This window comes from Cydia strobilella, chromosome 12 (assembly GCF_947568885.1).
Source record: "Cydia strobilella chromosome 12, ilCydStro3.1, whole genome shotgun sequence".
NCBI lineage: Eukaryota > Metazoa > Arthropoda > Insecta > Lepidoptera > Tortricidae > Cydia > Cydia strobilella.
The window spans coordinates 16,751,609-16,769,759 of NC_086052.1; the positions used below are offsets into that span (position 1 = coordinate 16,751,609).

Below are 18,151 nucleotides of genomic sequence, written 5' to 3' on the forward strand. Positions count from 1 at the left end.
TTTGCTTGATTTAAAAACCGGCCAAGTGCGAGTCGGACTCGCGCACGAAGGGTTCCTTACCATTACGCAAAAAACGGTAAAAAAAATCACGTTTGTTGTATGGGAGCCCCACTTAAATATTTATTTTATTCTGTTTTTAGTATTTGTTGTTATAGCGGCAACAGAAATACATCATCTGCGAAAATTTCAACTGTCTACTGTCTAGCTATCACGGTCCATGAGATACAGCCTGGTGACAGACAGTGTAGCATCTCATACCTGGGTCCTAACTCCCAGTTCTTACTCCCACGGGCTGATGCTCTGGATTCTCCAATCGGCTATAATTCCTTAACGCTTTTGCGTTCTCTTTCTGTCTGATTCTCGTCTTCCAAATTACTCCCTGAAACTTTTGATTTAAAATGTTTTACTTTCTGGCTATCATTTCTAAATTCTCCCTAAACTCCTTCTACCCTAATACGGCCCTGACCCGTCCGGTTACTTACCTTGCTGTTTTTCTAATCATTTCATGTTTTTATAATAATTTCGAAGCTAATCGACCTAAAATTCACTATAAATTTTCCATTGACATATTTGTTTCTTTGTTTTGACATTATCCGTCAAACTAATAATTTACTCAAAATTCTTTAGCATGAAGTTTAGGTCGTATAGTTTTCAAGTAGTTTGTTCTAAATTTTATCTAAAAATTGTTACTGGTGAACAAATATTTTCAAATATTTTCAAAATTAATAATAAGGTAAACAATAATTCTAGAAAATGTTATCGCTAGCTATATAAGCGGCCCAGCGGACATCTGAATTCAGTTTGCTTCTAGTTCCCAATAAAGGAACGTCAGTTGTAAGGGTCCGTGCGGGGCCAAGCCAGGCCCCGCACCATCAAGAAACCCTCGCTCGCGCTCCTTAAAAAGTTACCTGTGTTCCTGGCGAAGTCTGGCGCTCTCTGCACGCGCCCAAGTCCGGTGGTGCTTTGCGGTTGCTCTAGCGGAGCGCCTCGTCTCCTAGGCGCGCGCTATCGGCGCGCCTCGCCTCAACAGGCGCGTGCTGTCACCGCGCCTCGCCCGCTATCGGCGCGACTCGCCTCAACAGGCGCGTGTTGTCACCGCGCCTCGCCTCTTCGAAGAGCGTGCTTATCAGCGCGCCTTACCCAGCGCGCCTTACCGTGCGCGCGCTATCAGCGCGCCTTACCCAGCGAGCCTTACCGTGCGCGTGCTACCAGCGCGCCTTACTGTGCGCGTGCTGCCAGCACGCCTCACCTTTGCGCGTGCTATCTGCGCGCCTTACCTTTGCGCGTGCTATCTGCGCGCCTTACCTTTGCGCGTGCTATCTGCGTGCCTTACCCTTGCGCGTGCTATCTGCGCGCCTTACTGTGTGCGTGCTACCAGCGCGCCTCACCTTGCGCGTGCTATCTGCGCGCCTTACCTTTGCGCGTGCTATCTGCGCGCCTTACCTTTGCGCGTGCTATCTGCGCGCCTTACTGTGCGCGTGCTACCAGCGCGCCTCACCTTGCGCGTGCTATCAGCGCGCCTATCCGTGTGCGTGCTCCTGCCTTGCGCGTGCTACTAGCGCAACTATAAACGTATTTTTATTCTTTTTGTAATTTAAACCATCTGTAGCGTGTCATATTTAGACAATAGCCGATAAATAAAGAACCTACCCCTGTTATATCTATCCTTTCCTTTCTACCTCCTCACTCCCAGCTCCGTTACCCACTCCTCCAATATACGTGGAGGAGGGAGTAACGTGACAGTTTTGGCGCCCAACTTTTAAATTTACCGGCTTTCTTAACCCACTAAATTCTAAATTATAGACAGAATCCGTGTCTTTAAATCTTAAATAACTTTTCGGCCTCTTTCTGTTTAATTTTCTATTTCCTTAGTCAATATGGCACGTTTTTTTTAGATTATCTTATTATAGCAATCAGACTAGATAGCTACTTTTTTTATCACTTTTATTTCTAATGATGTATTTTTATAGGTCTTTAACTTTATAATAATTGTACTTCTTTTACTCTTCAGCTCAGCCCGTCCTCCTTCTCCCCTTTTTCCTTCTTCAAGCTCGTTTTCATTCTTCATTAACTGCCATTTTCCATTTCTTTCATTTTGAGTGAGTGTGTCATCTGTAAATATTTCTTCATATTCTCGGGTGGCTTAATAAGCCAGGTGCCCTTCTTTTTCTTTTCTTCACCCTGCAGAGCGGTAGTCCAACTCTGAAGAAAAAAATAAGCCTTATGGTCAAACACTACTTTTTTTTTTACTCTACTGTGGTAGGTCTACCCCTACCACAACCTAAGTAGGCTCTACCCCTACTCTCTATTCTCGTCGGCTCTAAACCGACTAGAACTTGTACATAAACTTATCTTCGCGGAGCGGCTGACTACTCCCTTAAAATAAGCCTTAGGTCGTTCATTATTATCTTATTATCTTTTCCAGTGGAGCGGCTGACTACTCCCTTCTATAAAGAAGCCTCAGGTCATAGCGAGGACTTCCTAGGAGTGTGCGTCATAGAGCGTGAACCACATCCCCTTCCTTTGCCAGAGACTTATGAATGCGTGATTATGACAGGCGATGTATGAGTGCAGGGAAGTTCCTCGATCTATTCATCTTCTTCTCCATTATATCACTCATCCTCTCGTTCCATTTATTCATCCCCATTAACGAGCTTGCTCTTTCTTTCTTCTGACTTACTGGCTTACCTACCTACTTACTTACCTGCTTACTTAACTACTTACTTCCTTTACTTTCCCCTAAAACTTAACTCTTCACAAAAAAAAAAAACTTTTCCGTTTAAGATTACGACAAAGTTTTTTTTTTCCGTGGTTTTTGGGGTAATGTAGCATCTCATACCTGGGTCCTAACTCCCAGTTCTTACTCCCACGGGCTGATGCTCTGGATTCTCCAATCGGCTATAATTCCTTAACGCTTTTGCGTTCTCTTTCTGTCTGATTCTCGTCTTCCAAATTACTCCCTGAAACTTTTGATTTAAAATGTTTTACTTTCTGGCTATCATTTCTAAATTCTCCCTAAACTCCTTCTACCCTAATACGGCCCTGACCCGTCCGGTTACTTACCTTGCTGTTTTTCTAATCATTTCATGTTTTTATAATAATTTCGAAGCTAATCGACCTAAAATTCACTATAAATTTTCCATTGACATATTTGTTTCTTTGTTTTGACATTATCCGTCAAACTAATAATTTACTCAAAATTCTTTAGCATGAAGTTTAGGTCGTATAGTTTTCAAGTAGTTTGTTCTAAATTTTATCTAAAAATTGTTACTGGTGAACAAATATTTTCAAATATTTTCAAAATTAATAATAAGGTAAACAATAATTCTAGAAAATGTTATCGCTAGCTATATAAGCGGCCCAGCGGACATCTGAATTCAGTTTGCTTCTAGTTCCCAATAAAGGAACGTCAGTTGTAAGGGTCCGTGCGGGGCCAAGCCAGGCCCCGCACCATCAAGAAACCCTCGCTCGCGCTCCTTAAAAAGTTACCTGTGTTCCTGGCGAAGTCTGGCGCTCTCTGCACGCGCCCAAGTCCGGTGGTGCTTTGCGGTTGCTCTAGCGGAGCGCCTCGTCTCCTAGGCGCGCGCTATCGGCGCGCCTCGCCTCAACAGGCGCGTGCTGTCACCGCGCCTCGCCCGCTATCGGCGCGACTCGCCTCAACAGGCGCGTGTTGTCACCGCGCCTCGCCTCTTCGAAGAGCGTGCTTATCAGCGCGCCTTACCCAGCGCGCCTTACCGTGCGCGCGCTATCAGCGCGCCTTACCCAGCGAGCCTTACCGTGCGCGTGCTACCAGCGCGCCTTACTGTGCGCGTGCTGCCAGCACGCCTCACCTTTGCGCGTGCTATCTGCGCGCCTTACCTTTGCGCGTGCTATCTGCGCGCCTTACCTTTGCGCGTGCTATCTGCGTGCCTTACCCTTGCGCGTGCTATCTGCGCGCCTTACTGTGTGCGTGCTACCAGCGCGCCTCACCTTGCGCGTGCTATCTGCGCGCCTTACCTTTGCGCGTGCTATCTGCGCGCCTTACCTTTGCGCGTGCTATCTGCGCGCCTTACTGTGCGCGTGCTACCAGCGCGCCTCACCTTGCGCGTGCTATCAGCGCGCCTATCCGTGTGCGTGCTCCTGCCTTGCGCGTGCTACTAGCGCAACTATAAACGTATTTTTATTCTTTTTGTAATTTAAACCATCTGTTAGCGTGTCATATTTAGACTATAGCCGATAAATAAAGAACCTACCCCTGTTATATCTATCCTTTCCTTTCTACCTCCTCACTCCCAGCTCCGTTACCCACTCCTCCAATATACGTGGAGGAGGGAGTAACGTGACAACAGACAGACAGACAGTGAAGTCTTAGTAATGTATAATACCCGGCATACTATAGCATTATAATTGTGGTATTATACAGTTTGTGATAGCCGAGGGATCTGACAAATTTTTAAACCGAAGATCTGATGATGATTTATTTTATTTATTATTTATTTATTATTTTATTTATTGACACATTTATTTACACGGCATTCCAGTTTACACCAATACAGCGAAAAATTAAATTTTACCAAATTAACATAACAGGAATGTCGGAATACATAAAACAAAACATAAGAAACTAGATATTATCACATACAGGTCAGGGATGTTGCGGATGCCGATTTTTTGACATCCGCGGACGCGGATGCGGATTTTTAAAGGCTTGCATCCGCAGATAATTTAGATAAACGGTTTAAAAACCCGCACGGTAGCCATATTTCCTGTCGCAAGTTTTTTAAGTATAAGTAGGTACCTATTGTATTAAATACTAACACTAGATTAAGATTTTGCTTGTAGTACTAACACTCTATGGATGCATTTGTCCGAAATAAAGAAATTTAATTTTAATTTTATTATTTATTATTTTTTCTATAATTTCTAGGCTTTACGCCTCCTCTTAAAAGTAGTTTGTGTGTTAGGTGTCGGATAGAAAGGTCTCTAGTTACTGGTGAAATGTTAATACCGAATTTAGGACAAGGATAGGGCCTGGCCACATGTACGCGGTGCGACGTCGCCGACGCAACGCGGCACGTTTTGCGGTGCCGCCGCCGCAACGCAGAAATCTGCGGCGCCGCTCGCCGCAACGCAAAATCTGGCGGTGCGTCGTGCGACGCCGCGCGCGGTACCGCAAAACGGTGCGCGGCGCCGCCCGCCGCAACGCAAAAACTTGCGGTGCGTCGTGCGTCGCCGCGCGCGGTGTCGCAAAGCGTTGCGCGTCGCCGCGCGCGGTGCCGCCCGCCGCAACGCAAAAATTAGGCGGTGCGACATGCGGTGCCGCGTCCGTCGTCGCGGCACCGCATGCGGCGCCGCGCTGCATAAGTAGTAAAGAATTCGACTACCAGTGTTTGGCTGTTATTAAGAAGGCGCAGAAATAAGAAGCAATTGAAAAGAAAATTTTGGGTAAACCCATGTCTTCATGTCATGAATGATGATGGATATCATTTCAAAAGAAAATACGAGGCATTGAAGATGACTGAAAATAAATTTCATAACAATTTTCGAATGTATGTGTCGTGTTTTGAAGAACTTTTAAGCAAAATATCGCCTCTAATAAAGAAGAAACACATATTTAGAAGACCCGTTGGGCCTCTGGAGATGTTGGGAATAACAATAAGGTAAGAAATCATAACTAATTTTGTATGTAAATTATTTTTATTCTTTAGACCATAATTATTAGGTAATTATAAATAGGTAAATATAAAAAAAACATGTAGGTGTATGTCTTTTTGCAAAATCAACATGATATAAGATTGCCTTTGTTAGGTATATAAAATATGTTTATACTTGTGGCTAACTAAATCGACAACTTTTATTTTTAAATCATCCTTTTTTGTATACCTGCTAACATGACTATAATTAACTTTTTTTTAATACATTTTTTTGTATAATTGTTTTACGAAAATCAAAAACTTCCATGAAATTACAGTGGAACCTCGATAAGGCGAATTCCTCGTTAACGTGAAATAAAATGCCAATGCCATTCCCTTTCCTTCATAGTCCAAAACCTCCATAACTCGAAATATTTAACCTCACAAGACGAACTAACCAACTATTCCCTTCACGACTATAACTCGAAAAAGATATAAACATTGTACTTTCTCCGTTTCTACAATTACGCCTCTTTAACACTAATAATTTTTCGTGCGTTTTACCTCTGTAACTCGAAACCTCTTTAAAACGAACAAAAACCCACAAGAACCTCTCTAAGTCGGTGTCCTCTACAAGAGGAATCCTCTTCGGTAGCACGTATTTTTTGGCATTTCCCATGAGATTCGTGCTATCGAGGTTCAACTATATAATTATAACTGTAATCGTTAGGTACAGAAAATCACAACTATGTAGTTTATAATTCTAAAAATAATACCACCACCATTTTACAAAAGCTTAAGTATAATTAAATAATTATACAAATTTGTAATCTCAATTAAGTCAACGTTCCATAAATAATAATATACTATAGATAGGTATATATTTTTAAAAATCAACAATCGTTTATCTATAAATATGGTTCTAATGATTACTCACTAATTCACCAACTGTCATACAGGCTTAATATATCTTAGAAAAAATCAACAACAATCACAAACAGCTTTACTTACAAGTCAACATTCCAAAAATAATTTACACGCCTTTAGAGATAATGACAATCAGGTCGTGTTCTAAAATTCTAAAATTAATACCGCCACCATTTTACAAAATAATATTTTTTTCTTTTTTTTAATACTTAATACGAAAGTGGAGGACCCGCGCGAAATCGCCGTTTCATACAAACGTGTAGTCCTGATTTTCCTCTCTGGTTATTAACATTGTTGAAAATATTTTGACACAATTTGTTGTATAGCTATGCCCCTATGGTTAATATATATACATCAAATTATGAAAAAATATTTTCCATAATGTTAATATCTAGAGAGGAAAATGGGGAGTACGTTTGTATGGATTAGCGGCCGACCCCTTTGCTCTTGAGTATATTTTAATAATTTTGCAAATCTGTAATTACAATTTGAATATATGTATATTATATAAATCAACTATCGCTTATATAAATATGGCTATAATGAATACTTGCTAATTCACCAACTTTCATACAGGCTTAATATAGGTATCTTAGAAAAAAATCAACAGTTTTCAATGTTTTCATATAGGTACAGTCTAGTTCACAAACATTTTTACAAGTAAACATTCGAAAAATAATAATATTATATGTATAAGTATATATCTTATAAAAATCAACAATCGTTTATATAAATATGGCTATAATAATTACTTACTAATTCACCAACTTTCATATTAGAAAAAAATTACAGTTTTCATATAGGTACAGTCGAGTCCACAAACATCTTTACTAGTCAACATCCAAAAATAATTTACACGCCTCTAAGACAATGACAATCAGGTTGTGGGGGTGGTTATATTATATTATTTTACTACTACAAAAAAATCACCATTTTTATATAAACAACTAAGTTTTAATAAAATCAAATTTTAGTCAAAGTACGTACCTACTTTATTAGTATTATATATGTGCTGCCTTTTTTTTATTATGAAAAGTCAAATTCAGATTCATTTGTCTTGTTTGATTGATTGTCGCTTTCGTTGGTCACTGGTTCGACAGGTGTTTGTAAATAATTAGGACCTGATGATGATGGGATTGTTGGTGGATAATTATTAAATGTTTGTTGGGTTCTTTGGTAACCAGAATCGTATGCTGACGAGTGGGGTCTTGGGTAACCATCTTGGTAAGATGAGTCTTGTTTTAACCTATAAATACATAAAATGAGTAAGATGTGAGAAGTTTGTTTATTACTAATTAATATTATACCTACTTACCTAAGTATGTGCGTTTTCAAGCGAAAAATAACTTGTTGCCAGTAATGCCAGTTGTTAATACGACACTACGCAGGAGGGCCTACCGCAAACACCGAAATTCGCAAAATTCGGGAATCTTTCTCTTTTACTCCAATTGAGGCGTTATTCGAGTGTTCGCGATTATAGCCCTGCCATCAAGATATATATGTATTATAAGGTAGTGAAATAGTCTTTGAAAACTGACAGTGTTGCAACGTGGTATTGTTTGCCTGTATGCATCACATTTATTTATGCATACGGATAAGAAATATTAATAAATTATTTAAAACATATTACTACCTATTTCTTATATAGTTGTTGTCAAGTAGCATGCATCTTACAAATATGTTTATGTGTTAAAAGGATAATACAATACAAGTATACTAAGCTAATAGTTTTGTACATGCGAACGGAAATAAAACCTATACTAATATTAAATTATATTTTACTTAATTGCCAAGTAAGGGCTCCCACATCACTAGAAAAGTATTTACAGAATTCATTTCTTATGTTAACTGGGTTTGTCGAGGATATATAATTTGTTGAATGATGTAAATCTGAAAAACCGTCGTGAATCAGTAGTTCTTCAGATGGTTTAATTCCATCTCTACTAATAACAAAATTGTGAATAACACCACATGCCTTTATGATGTCTGTTGCAAAGTTATATTGGACATTCAATGGTCGGTGAAAAATGCGCCACTTATTAGCTAAAATACCGAAAGTACATTCAACGTATCTTCTTGCGCGACTCAAGCGATAATTAAAAACTCTTTTCTCAAAAATGGACGGCAAAGTCGACGTTGCCGGTTAAAAAGTAGGTCGCGAAGTGCGTAGTTTATGGTCAGTCAAAAAATTAAAAAGTTAAAAACATTGCAGTCTCGATTTCGGGACTGCAATGTTGCATACAAATTCCATTATTTGTCGAGTTTCAAACTTTTTAAAAGTTGAAGTGGCCATATCAAATGAAGGCATAGGTCCATTAAACAGCCAAACAGATGATCAGTACTTATTATTATAATGTTGGTACCGCGACTATTTAGGTGTCTCAAATAGGTTGGCGTATTTTCAGCAAAAAAATACACTTCCATTTTTAATTAAAAAAATAAAACGGCGGCAAAGCAAATCTTTTTACTTTTTTGTGTGAAAATATATACACAACAATGTTACTTCTGTAAAATATTTCTATTATATTTGCGTTTATTGCGCCATTTTTGAGAAAAGCACTATATATGACTCGGCTGGAAGGCTACTTGCTGGCTTCGGATTCAATTAAACGGACTCCCAAGGTCGTCCGTTTAAAACAAATCCTCAGCCAGCAAGTAGCTACTTCCGAGCCTCGACAATAATGTACTATTGTTGTATAGTCAAGTGTTTTCCTGGATATGGACGCATTATGTTATTCGTTAAAGGTAAGCCTTCGTCTGCTACAAATACATGGGGAATTGACGTCTGAGAACCAGGTAACGGCTTTGGTGCTGGTACGGGAAGCTGGCCTTGTTGTAATAATTCATTCAGTTTTATATTGTGAAAAACCGTTGAATCACATTCCTTGCCGTAAGCTCCTATGTTCACATATACAAATCTGTAATTGGAATCAACAAGCGCCAGCAAGACTATAGAGTTGTAGCCTTTATAGTTGAAAAAAAGAGAGCCACTGTGATCGGGACTACAAATTCGAATGTGTTTACCATCCAGGGCCCCAATACAATTGGGGAAGTTAGTGTTTTTAAAAACTCGTCCGCGATTTGTTCTAGTAGATTTTTTGTTATACTAGGTATACCTTTACCTAGAAGGCTTTTCCATATAGCTTGACAGACTTCTCTAACTATTTTTCCAATTGTACTTCTTCCACGATATTCTGTAAATTCCATATCTCTGAATGTGTTCCCAGTCGCCAAAAACCTGAAAATAAATATTTCATAGGTTACATATATATGTATGCATATTATTGCATATACAAGTTAATAGTTACGCAGCCATACAAAGTGACAACAACCATGCAGTAAATTTATATATGTATATTATTTTATTGTAAGTTTGTTATTATTTATATGGTTGGTTTTAATAGATACCCAAATGTGTATTAAAGTTTAAATGACATAAGTAGGAAACAAATAGTCGGACAATTAATATAAAACTTTATCAGACAATCTCGCGGTCACGTATTAATGTAAATATTAAAATGCCATTTGAGTGACAGATACCGTTGAGATGGTTTGAGTCACTCAAGAAACAAAAACAAAGTTAATGAACGTTGTATGCAACAATTTCCAGTTTGACTAATAAAATTTCCTATTACATATTATAAGTAGAGTTAGATCAAGAAAAGTCTGCAACGATTTTGATAGCATACCTACGCAGTGCAAGTGTTATTTATACGACATATTTTCATAGAAGTTTGCTGAATCAGAGATGTTTTTTTTTTACAATGTAAAATGTTTTAAATGAACTTTATTTTTTAGGAAACGAGGTGATAAAAAAGTGGAAAAACCTCAAAGATAATTTTACATGATACTCAAAAAGGCTTGAAAGCTTAAATAAATCGGGCGCTGGTGTGACGAGAGTAAAAAAATACCATTTCTACAAGCAACTAATGTTTTTAAAAAAAAATGCTGCAAATTTAACTGACTCGAGCATAGTCGAGGACCAAGAAAGTGACGAAGATGGCCAGACAAATGAAACTACAAGCAGATCTCGGTACCAGCCTTGTTCTCGGAAAAGGAAAACGACCGACCAATTTGAGTCCGATATACTTCAGGCCTTAAAAGAGACAGAAAATAGACCTTAGATTTCTTACCTTATTGTTATTCCCAACATCTCCAGACGGGTCTTCTAAATATGTGTTTCTTCTTTATTAGAGGCGATATTTTCCTTAAAAGTTCTTCAAAACACGACACAGACATTCGAAAATTGTTATGAAATTTATTTTCAGTCATCTTCAATGCCTCGTATTTTCTTTTGAAATGATATCCATCATCATTCATGACATGAAGACATGGGTTTACCCAAAATTTTCTTTTCAATTGCTTCTTATTTCTGCGCCTTCTTAATAACAGTCAAACACTGGTAGTCGAATTCTTTACTACTTATGCAGCGCGGCGCCGCATGCGGTGCCGCGACGACGGACGCGGCACCGCAAGTCGCACCGCCAAATTTTTGCGTTGCGGCGGGCGGCACCGCGCGCGGCGACGCGCAACGCTTTGCGACACCGCGCGCGGCGACGCACGACGCACCGCAAAATTTTGCGTTGCGGCGGGCGACGCCGCGCACCGTTTTGCGGTACCGCGCGCGGCGTCGCACGACGCAACGCCAGATTTTGCGTTGCGGTGAGCGGCGCCGCAGATTTCTGCGTTGCGGCGGCGGCAACGCAAAACGCGCCGCGTTGCGTCGGCGACGTCGCACCGCGTACATGTGGCCAGGCCCATACATTGAAGGACAAACTAGAATGGAACGTTAAAGATAAAGATAAGATAAAGATTATTCAAGTAGGCATATTACAATGCGCTTATGAACGTCAAATAAAGCTACGCCGGCTCTAACCCTACATCTCTGCCTCGAGAAGATTTAACTCACCCCTCAATTGAAGGAGGGTATCCCAACATGGGACCGGCAACAAACTCGGAAGGACACATCTTTTCAAAACGTTAACTTATAGTATATGTCAGTTGACGACAAAAGCCTGCATTGCAGCCTGCCTGAATCTGCGAACAGTGCGAACTGATAGCGAAAAAGACGTATTTCTACAGAACTTTGAAGAAAATGTGCATAGTAAATTAGAAAAATATTAAACACTTTATTCCAGTCGATTGTATTTTACAATAAAGATACTTAAAAATGTCACAGATTTTAATATAAAAAGTGTCACAGCTTGTTAGCAATAGTGAGTATATTAGGTAAGTATATAATGTTTTCCAGTCATTTTTAGCCATTGTGTTCCATGTCCACAGGAGAAACGTGTTGAACCTATTTGCTGTGTACGACCAGTGGCGCAGCGTCAACCAATCTAGCCGTGGGCGAAAACCACATCTGCGAGGCCCTTTTCAATGTGTTTTCCCAAGGTATTAAAAAGATTGGCTTTGCGAGACCTCTAAGTGCGAACTGTGGGCGAAGGCCCCATTCGCCCACGCATAGCTACGCCACTGTGTCACCTCTAATGTCTGGTAACTGATCGTAAAAAACGCATTTTGCTCAAAAATCTCTAAATATTTAAGTCAAAATCAGTCAATATATTCTTTATTCAAATAGGCCTACCAACAAGCACTTAAATTGTCAAGTTTTACAAATATTACCTTAATCTAAATATTTAAGTTTCGACCCAGTTTTTTATGTAGGTAGGTACTTCCAGTGTTAACTTCCATGTGCTCTTTAAATTTGGGTCTGTTGACTTGCAAATCATGAGAACTTCCGAGGTCACCCATCCTTGTATCCCTTTTGCATGCCTCAAACCGATATAGCTATGATCCCTGATCATATTCATTTGTTACGGGTCTCTAGGTCTCATTACACTGGGGTTACTAAGAACTTCCTCATGAGAACATTATGTTCAGTTTGCGCTGGCGTTGACGCGGTCTATGAATACTTGCATGTTTTTACATTTTGGTGCCGCGCAAGCGGGATCAAACAACAACGTAGTTTGGGTACTTTGATTAAACCCACTCAAAGGAAAGGGTACTTAAAATGCTGACTGGCCGCAAGAGTACAGGCAGCTAACTCAACGGGAGTAGAGTATAGATAAAAAGGTTATATACTGGATAGTGTAACCGCTATTGTATATAAATAGGTATTGTAAAACATAGTATTATGTATCCTATTTTTCTTATATAATAGGTGTTTTTCTTATACAATAGGTACTGTAAAGTTAATGCTGAGTTGAATTGATTCACCTAAAAAGATCACATAAGATCTTCTAAGGAAATAGCCTCGATTATTTCTTTTACTTTTACACTAAGGGCCACTTGCGCGATTCCACTAACCCGGGGTTAAGCGGTTAAACCGTTAACCAAGTGTCAAATTGTACTGGTAACCATAGTAACCCCTTTTTTTTTTTTTTTTTTTTTATACAGGGGAAATGCGTTGCGCATACCACCCGGGTGCGGGGATGTACCCGGGATGGTTATGTGGGACTCACCACGTAAGTCCGGTATACCCACTAAAACCACCTGTCTGTCGCCTCGGTGCTGTAAGGCGAGGCCATGGGAACGCCAGTGCACTCTACCATGAAACCATAGTAACCCCAGGTTTAACCGGTTAACCCCGGGTTAGTGGGATGGTGCAAGTGGCACTAACTGACTTTAACTTGACTCGAACTAAGGTTCGACGTAAGCGTCACGGGTTTTGAGGGTCGCAACACTAGCTACAACTCGTTAATTGCCTCGAAGGTCCGTAAGATCCAATCTAATTATAAGGTTTCTTGTGCCCGATCAGCCCGATCCAACGACACCCGAACGGAAATTAAACACGGCCAACACACTTTCCTGGACCTTTCATAAAATGAAATGTTTACTTTTATAATATTGTTACAGGAAGCGAAAAGCTTTTCGTATCAATTTAGATTACGTATCTATTACCTATATGGGGCCCATGGCCCATTTCTCGAACGGTATTAGACTAATATTATTAGTCCACGAACTGTCAATTCGTATAGGTTACCATGGCAACACACTAATAATATTAGACTAATACCGTTCCAGAAATGGGCCCATGTTCAGACTCAATATGTAAGATATTTTATAGGAAAGTATTTAATACAAGATTGTAGCAAATAACAGTTGTGTAGAGCTTTCAAGATAATTATATATATTACGTTAAAAATAAATAAATACTTATACTTATTCATTCTTAGCAAACGAAACTTGAATTGTTTGACTTTGTTAATCCGATTAATAAGAAATATTACTTTTTGCTCATGCTTTTCACAAAATGATGAAATATACATATTTATAGGTACCTAAATATTGAAGCTATTAACTTTGCTTGAAATACTGTCAATCCTGGTATTTGGTATGTATATTAATACATAGCATTAAGATCGCCTCTCGTACGATAAGCTTTTTGTTCAATGAAGATTAAATATTGTTCAATCTACCAGCTTTATTAATAAATATTGAAAAAGTACTTAACCTATATTTTCTTTTCAGAATTTCGACTCGTCTTCCCAACTGGCGACGGCATGGCGGTGTCATATCCGATGAAACTGCCAAGTCGAAGAGAACACAGTGCCGCTAGAGAGCTCACGCTAAGCCGGAGGGATAAGTGCGAGGCCAAGCTGCGTTTAGCTCGACGCAGTGTGCTTGGGGCCTTTACTATAGCCCTTGTAGGAGACAAACGGTAAGTTTACATGCTAATATACATTACATAACTATTTTTTTTGCCGTAATACCAGGAAATTAGAATATTATTAGATAGATTATTATTAGATAGATTTAGATATGTATTCATATCCTTTAAACATACATCAATTTACATTAAAATTAACTAAAAAGTAAACTAAACTAAAACCAAGTCACAACAATACATTGACATTGTACATAATAATAAATTACCACAAAATTAACTATTAACTATCTAGTAAAAGAGAGCAGTTAGAGAACTCACACGGAGCTGGAGGGATAAGTGCGAGGCCAAGCTGCGTTTAGCTCGACGGAGTGTGCTTGAGGCCTTTACGGCCTTTGTAGGGGACAAACGGTAAGTTCACATGTTGTACCTTGTACCTACATGCGATGAAGAGCGCCGCTTTCGAGCTCATATCGCACTGAGTCGAAGAGATATTAGTGCTAGACTAAGCTATGGTAAACGGGATGTACCAAGAAAAAAAATACGTAAAATGAGAAACTAACTTGGTGTAGTAACAAGTCGTAGTAAGAAACAACATGCAGTAGGTACTTAAAAAAATGATTTATATACATAATGTGGAGGGATACAACCTAAAGACATCTACGAGACGAAGTTGCGGGCCTAGTTTAAGCCTAGGTATCAGTTGAGAACTAGATATTTATTTAAAAAAATCTGGATATACCTCTTAACTAATGCAGTGAAAACATTGCCCCGATGTGCCCCGGTGGATTGTGTAACAATAGTTAGCTCTACTTTATAAAAAGTTTAGTTAAGTTTGGCTCCACTAACCGTATCGCGTAGGCAGAAATTGTTCCAATACAATAGAAAGAATTCGATTAGGATTATTGGCACACGAGCGGGTTTAATTGAAATCTTGGCTAACTCGGTTACCTTGTTTCTCTTTCTGACAATTTATCTGGCTTCGAGTCACGTAACTAGGGACTATTACTTTTTTGCGGCAACCCTAAAAAAACATAGGGATTTCTAGGATCTAAGGATTATCGAAAACACGACGAAGCTCGAAGGTTTCTACAATAGAAAGTGCTTCTAGTTCATCAGATAATTTTCAAAATTAATATCATTTGATAGAACTTTAAAAACAAATTTATGGTTTTTAATATCTATCCATGAGCGATGCTGCCTCCGCAGATTCAAAGTCAAAAATAATCGTACCGGGTCCCCCACCGTACGTCATATAGTCATAACTAAATCAGAACCCTAAACCAGACTATATTTCACTAGCAGATGAGGGTTGCCTCGTTAACATACTTATTAAATTATTGCAGGCCCGGCCGGCAATCTCCCAGGAATTTTGCATTGCGGCCAGCCTTTGTGATTGAAATAAAACCCGCTCGCGCTCGCAAATCGTTGGCGAATACTTTTGCCGGCCTTGAACTATAAGTTCGGTGGTAGTGGAATAGTTGGGGAAAATGGGAATCGCTTACTTTATTGAGCTGACTGAACAGGAGATATATATATATATACTTAATTGTGACAGTGACTTCGTTAATACCATGTATTACTTCAATATATTTCGTGTGAAGGACTGTGGGAGCTCGCTTATTGAGTGAGCTAGTATCAGACGTAAGTAATGCTATATCAGCGCATGCTTTCACTACACGCTCACGTAGATTGATAGTTAACTCACGTCGAGTGCCATATAGTGAACATTGATCGCATTTCTGTCGAGCTAAGCATATTATCAAGCTAGAGAGACTAGCGCAATAATACTCGTACTTGGGCCTATTTCTATTTTTTGTCGATTATTTTTCGTCAGATTTAATTTAAAAAGCTCCTGCTTTTGCGCGGAACAAAGTCCAGGGATGTTGCGAATATTTGCGTCCGCATCCGCAACCGCGGAACTTCCGCATTATTTTCAACATCCGCATCCGCGTCCGCATCCGCATAAAATCGATGCGGAGCTTAATGCGGATGCGGATGTGGAACAGGTACTACAGAAACGTCTTAGCGGCGACGTAAGTGCTAGGTAATTTCTTCATTAGAAAATAGGAATCTCGTTTCGTTTTTGTGATTCGTCGATCGAGCACTTTAGCCTATGACGGACAGCGACAAGAAGTAAAAAGTTTGTTTTATTTGGACTTTAGTAATGCGATTGTGGGGTACCTATAAGTATTCTTGTTCAAATACTAAGTTTCGTTTTTTTTAAATAAACTACTAAAGTGTAATATTTGACGTTTTTTTATGTGCCTAACTCGACATCCGCATCCGCATCCGCGGATGTGAGCCTTTAAAAAACCGCATCTGCATCCGCATCTGCATCCGCATCCGCGGATGTCAAAAAATCGACATCCGCAACATCCAAATTGGGATTTCATGTTTGTTCAACAAACACGAAATCCCAATTTGGGAACTCAGGGGAAGATTTGTTAGGACGATATCTACGGTTAAATTGCACTTGATGGGTTTATGAAATCAGCTCACAGACCCACTACGTACGAAAGAAACAATAGGTATGCCTAAATATATGGGTGCCTATTAGGTGCTAACTATGTAACCCAGAGCCCAAGTCCCGTAATAAATTATTATCAAGGATCGCCTTTCCGATGCAGACTAATTTATATAAAACGTTACCCCCCCGATATTACTTAACCTCAAGTTTTATAAGAACCATACGTAATAAGGGACCAAGTATATTCTGGTTTCTAAAAGTCCAAGGCCTACCGCGAACCACATCGTTTCGTCTATTTCTCTCTTTCGCTCGAATATGCAAGAGTAGAGAGGCAAAAAGCGAACTCGATTTTCGCGGTACCTAGTAATTTTATTTATTTATTTAATCTTTATTGCACAAAAGAAAATACAATCGTACAAAAGGCGGACTTAATGCTATGAGGCATTCTCTACCAGTCAACCTTCGGGCAAAGCAGATAATTTGTAGGCGGTGCAACATAGTGACTACATATATACAATATATAATTTTCTTGCAGTTTGACCTCTTATTAGTTAGGTCATGTACGCTCGATTACCAAAATTAATTAGAAACAATTTACGATCAATTTTGCACCCTGTTTCTATGTAGTTATGGTTGGTCATCCCCGTAATTTGCGAATTTCGGTTTTCGCGGTAGCCCCTCTGAAACTACACTTCAGTAGGTATTATAATTATCACTGACAATAGGTACACAATAACAATACAACCATTAAATTTAATATAAACATTTTTTTTTATAAATTATCTACCTATATTACAATTCCCGGCCAATTTGACAAAATTATTTTCGGTAACTATGATACCGGCCATAATTATTTTGCAGGTACGTGTTTATCCTATTTCTTAGCTTTCAGCGACTCTTTACGTCGTTGTGGTCGCTTGGTACGTTGCGCTTGCGACAATTTCATTGTTTGGTATGGCTTCTCTGTAGTAATAATAATTTCCAAAACACATTCCAACGTCCTTTCACCAGCACTTATAAGCGATATTGTTTTTCAAATTCGCTTCCTAAGGGATAGGGAACTTAGGGAAGGTCTTTCGACACATACTAGCCGTTTCAACGCCCCGTGATGCGGGTCGAATATCAATGAGTTCATAAAAAAAGTTCCTTACAATCATCCACCCTGTTCATTAACTATTCTTAGACCTTATTGCAACGGGATAGAGTACACCATTGGTTAGTTAATTGTCGTTGTTAGTACACAAGCCTACGATTCATTTTTATTAAGGAAAGGGCGAACTTCGACAAGTGTTTTTAAACTCGGGAATTGTCGCGCCGAACATAAATACGGAGTACAGTCGCCATCAGATTAATCGGAGCGGCCAAGGTGCTCACAAATATCTGAACACGCCTCTATTGTCAAGGCGCTAGGTGCGTGTTCAGATATTTTTGAGCACCTCGGCCGCTCCGATATATCTGATGGCGACTGTACAAGATTGTAATATTTTGGGAAATTGGGGATTTTTCTACCCACAAAATCTTTTGGAGATTAAT

At 39.4% G+C, this 18,151-nt stretch overlaps 1 protein-coding gene and 1 pseudogene across 1 annotated transcript in view; one reads left to right on the top strand and one right to left on the bottom strand.

Annotated features, from left to right (window-relative positions):
* Positions 1–18,151, top strand: part of LOC134745881 (uncharacterized) — a 55,257-nt gene that overhangs the window by 26,751 nt on the left and 10,355 nt on the right. Inside the window, exon 14 of the mRNA XM_063679977.1 lies at positions 14,013–14,202. Within this exon, the coding sequence (XP_063536047.1) occupies positions 14,013–14,202 (190 nt within the window). The remainder of the gene's footprint in view (positions 1–14,012; positions 14,203–18,151) is intronic.
* Positions 8,311–11,507, bottom strand: LOC134745824 (uncharacterized; annotated as a pseudogene).